At 50.8% G+C, this 2628-nt stretch overlaps 1 protein-coding gene across 1 annotated transcript in view; it reads right to left on the bottom strand.

The window, feature by feature from the left end:
- Nucleotides 1-1548: 1548 nt before the first annotated feature.
- Nucleotides 1549-2628, bottom strand: part of Pmar_PMAR024908 (Natural resistance-associated macrophage protein, putative) — a gene marked incomplete at its 5' end in the record, with an annotated part of 4040 nt that continues 2960 nt past the window's right edge. Inside the window, 5 exons of the mRNA XM_002779719.1 lie at nucleotides 1549-1922; nucleotides 1970-2028; nucleotides 2092-2209; nucleotides 2264-2523; nucleotides 2580-2622. Of these exons, the coding sequence (XP_002779765.1) occupies nucleotides 1875-1922; nucleotides 1970-2028; nucleotides 2092-2209; nucleotides 2264-2523; nucleotides 2580-2622 (528 nt within the window). The 3' untranslated portion in view covers nucleotides 1549-1874. The remainder of the gene's footprint in view (nucleotides 1923-1969; nucleotides 2029-2091; nucleotides 2210-2263; nucleotides 2524-2579; nucleotides 2623-2628) is intronic.

Here is a 2628-nt window from a genome sequence, read left to right as displayed (position 1 = left end):
GACATGTCTTATACTGCGAACTCGGTCGACTTAATTAACGGCCACTCTTCCTCCTTGACCGCCGCTTCATCCCTTTGATTCAGTCTTGAGTCGTCCAAGAATCCGAAGAGCTTCGGTCCAGATCCAACTTCGAGGTTCGCCATCTTCAAGTTGCTGCCAGTGCTTCAGGTCCAGTCTTCTCCAACTCCCTCCGTCCTTCAGGTTCTTCTCTCGAGGCTTGACCAACAAGAACTGGATCCAGCATATGGTAGAGTGCCAGGGTAGGTACCGGTAGACATGTCACTGGTCAAGATTGGCCCAGGTGCTGAGGGACTCAAAAGCATGAGATCCCCACCTTCTATGCGCAGGTACAACATCCCGGAGGGTAGGCGCAAGAAGGGGCTGACCCATTGGAGAGGTCAGAGCAGCATGCATCGAGGCATCAGTCCCTTGGTCCTCTCTAACCCTAAAGGTTAGCAGAGGATGGAGCTAGGCTCTCTTTTCATTTCTTTTCTGGTGCTCGGGACTTGAGTTCATATAGTAAGAACTCGCACCGTGCTCAAGGCACAGACCACAAACCTCTGGCGTAGGCAAGATCCAGAGGCGGGTCTTAGCGACATTAGAGATCGCAAGGACCAAGTGACAGTACCGGACACCACACCACTAGACCAAGGGGCACGAAGCCCATCACCCGGCTTGATTGTTAGACATCCCGGAGGGTAAAGCCTGCAGTGACCCAGGGGTAGCTTGCCGCGCCCTGGCATGGTCCGGCTCATAGCCTTTACCAGGAACTTGTGGACAGCGGCCTCAAGAGCAAGACACATGCAGACTTCAGGAGTTGGAGAGACCTGACCATCCACACCAGCGAACAACTATCCCACAGCTCACCCTTCCGCTTTCTCCTTCCCTAACCCTTCTTCATCAAGTGGCCGACCTCGGACTTCACTCTCCAGTCATAGCCGATTAGTTCACAAGGTTGATTCTTGATCTCTTAACATGAGTAGCTCAGCAACGGTGATGTGTTCCCAGTGCATTCAGCCCAAGAATCTGATACGCGCCTAGTTCGACCTTTCGAATCCCAGTTGGCACCTTTTCTATCACTTAGGATGACTCGGTATCGGCTCTGCTGGGATGATCCATTGTTTACGTCTAAACCACTACAGTCGAAACACGTGGGTCTGGAGACAAGCTGGGCTTGTCCATGAAGGGTCGGGCTTGTCCGACCCTGGCTTGCACGTTGCGGTCGGGCTTGTCCGTGCACATCGTCCGGACACATGTTGTATCTTCCACAGAGCACTTCGAGATACCTCCTCAGTAAGGAGCATACATGTGGAGTCCTCACGTGCGCTTTATCGCCATGGTAGCCACATGAATGTGAGGGTCGCGTATATAATCAGGTTCGCTAGGTACCGGGACGACAAATCCCAAAAATTGGCCCACGTCTCGAATACCACTCATCACATTAGCCGTTGAGGTCGGAGCGTCCCCCATAACCTCCTAAGGACGATTATTTGACTGGTACACTCAACACGGTTACAAATATTAACATAATCACGCGCATCACATTATCATCATATTCCTACTATCCACCCTTAACATCAGCATTATCATGAGCATCGTCAACACTAGTATCCTACTTGTTGTCGTTTTTACGCTTTTTCTATCAAATTACTAACCTTCACCTTCATCATCACTGCTTCCCATAACAACATCATCATAATCATCGTCATCACACAATTTCTCCATCAAGATCGCATCGCCGATCGGAGACCATAACAACGTTAAAAATACTCAAAAATGTCAATAAAATCCATCTGGGCATCATAACTTCACAGCCCGCCATCATTCACGCCATTCGTGATAAATCGGTAACATCAATTAACTCTTCTTATCCACTACTTCGTCTGAAGCACCATCAGCGCCTCGTCAACCTTCGAACGTAACTGAAAACGTAGTGATGACCGGAATATCCAAAAACACACCCCCTTACCTGGGATTCCGACTCGAGGAGAATTAACAATTCACTATTGTCCATCTCGAGCATCATACCTAACATTGAGGAAAAACAACATGATGATGATGATGACCCAAGCAATGTCACATTCATCCCACCCGTAATCTTCCCGGCCAGCTGTGGTTGGATCCTTTGGATGTGCGTATACAGCTGTTCACCCAACATCTGCTTTTGTATAGCCGGAGGGGCTGCGGCCAAACCAGCGGCAGTCAACGGCTACAGTGAAGGACAACGATACAAGTACATATAGTAGTTGAATGCTCTCCTCACCTGTTGATGTGGAGTAGTAGTTGACTGCGTGGTGCTTGGTCCTCCTCCTCCTCCAACCTGCTGTACTTGTGGTGGGAATCCTCTATTCGGTATGCCCATAGGAGGGCCCCTAGGTAGGCCACCCCCACCTGGTGGGCCACGATTAGGTAGTCCAGGGACACCCATCGGACCCAACGGGCCACCCCTCGGGCCCATACCTCCCATTGCTGGAGGAGGAGGATGACCACGACCAATACCACCACCACCTGGTGGCATCATACCTACCACACACCAAGCGAGATGAGTAGTAGCAACAGTACGACCTCGTTGGACCTACCTTGCTGAGGGCCGCCGTACCCTCTAGGGCCACCACCACCATACTGAGG

This window comes from Perkinsus marinus (genome assembly GCF_000006405.1).
Source record: "Perkinsus marinus ATCC 50983 genomic scaffold scf_1104296945730, whole genome shotgun sequence".
NCBI lineage: Eukaryota > Perkinsozoa > Perkinsida > Perkinsidae > Perkinsus > Perkinsus marinus.
This window is presented reverse-complemented; position numbering and strand designations above follow the sequence as displayed.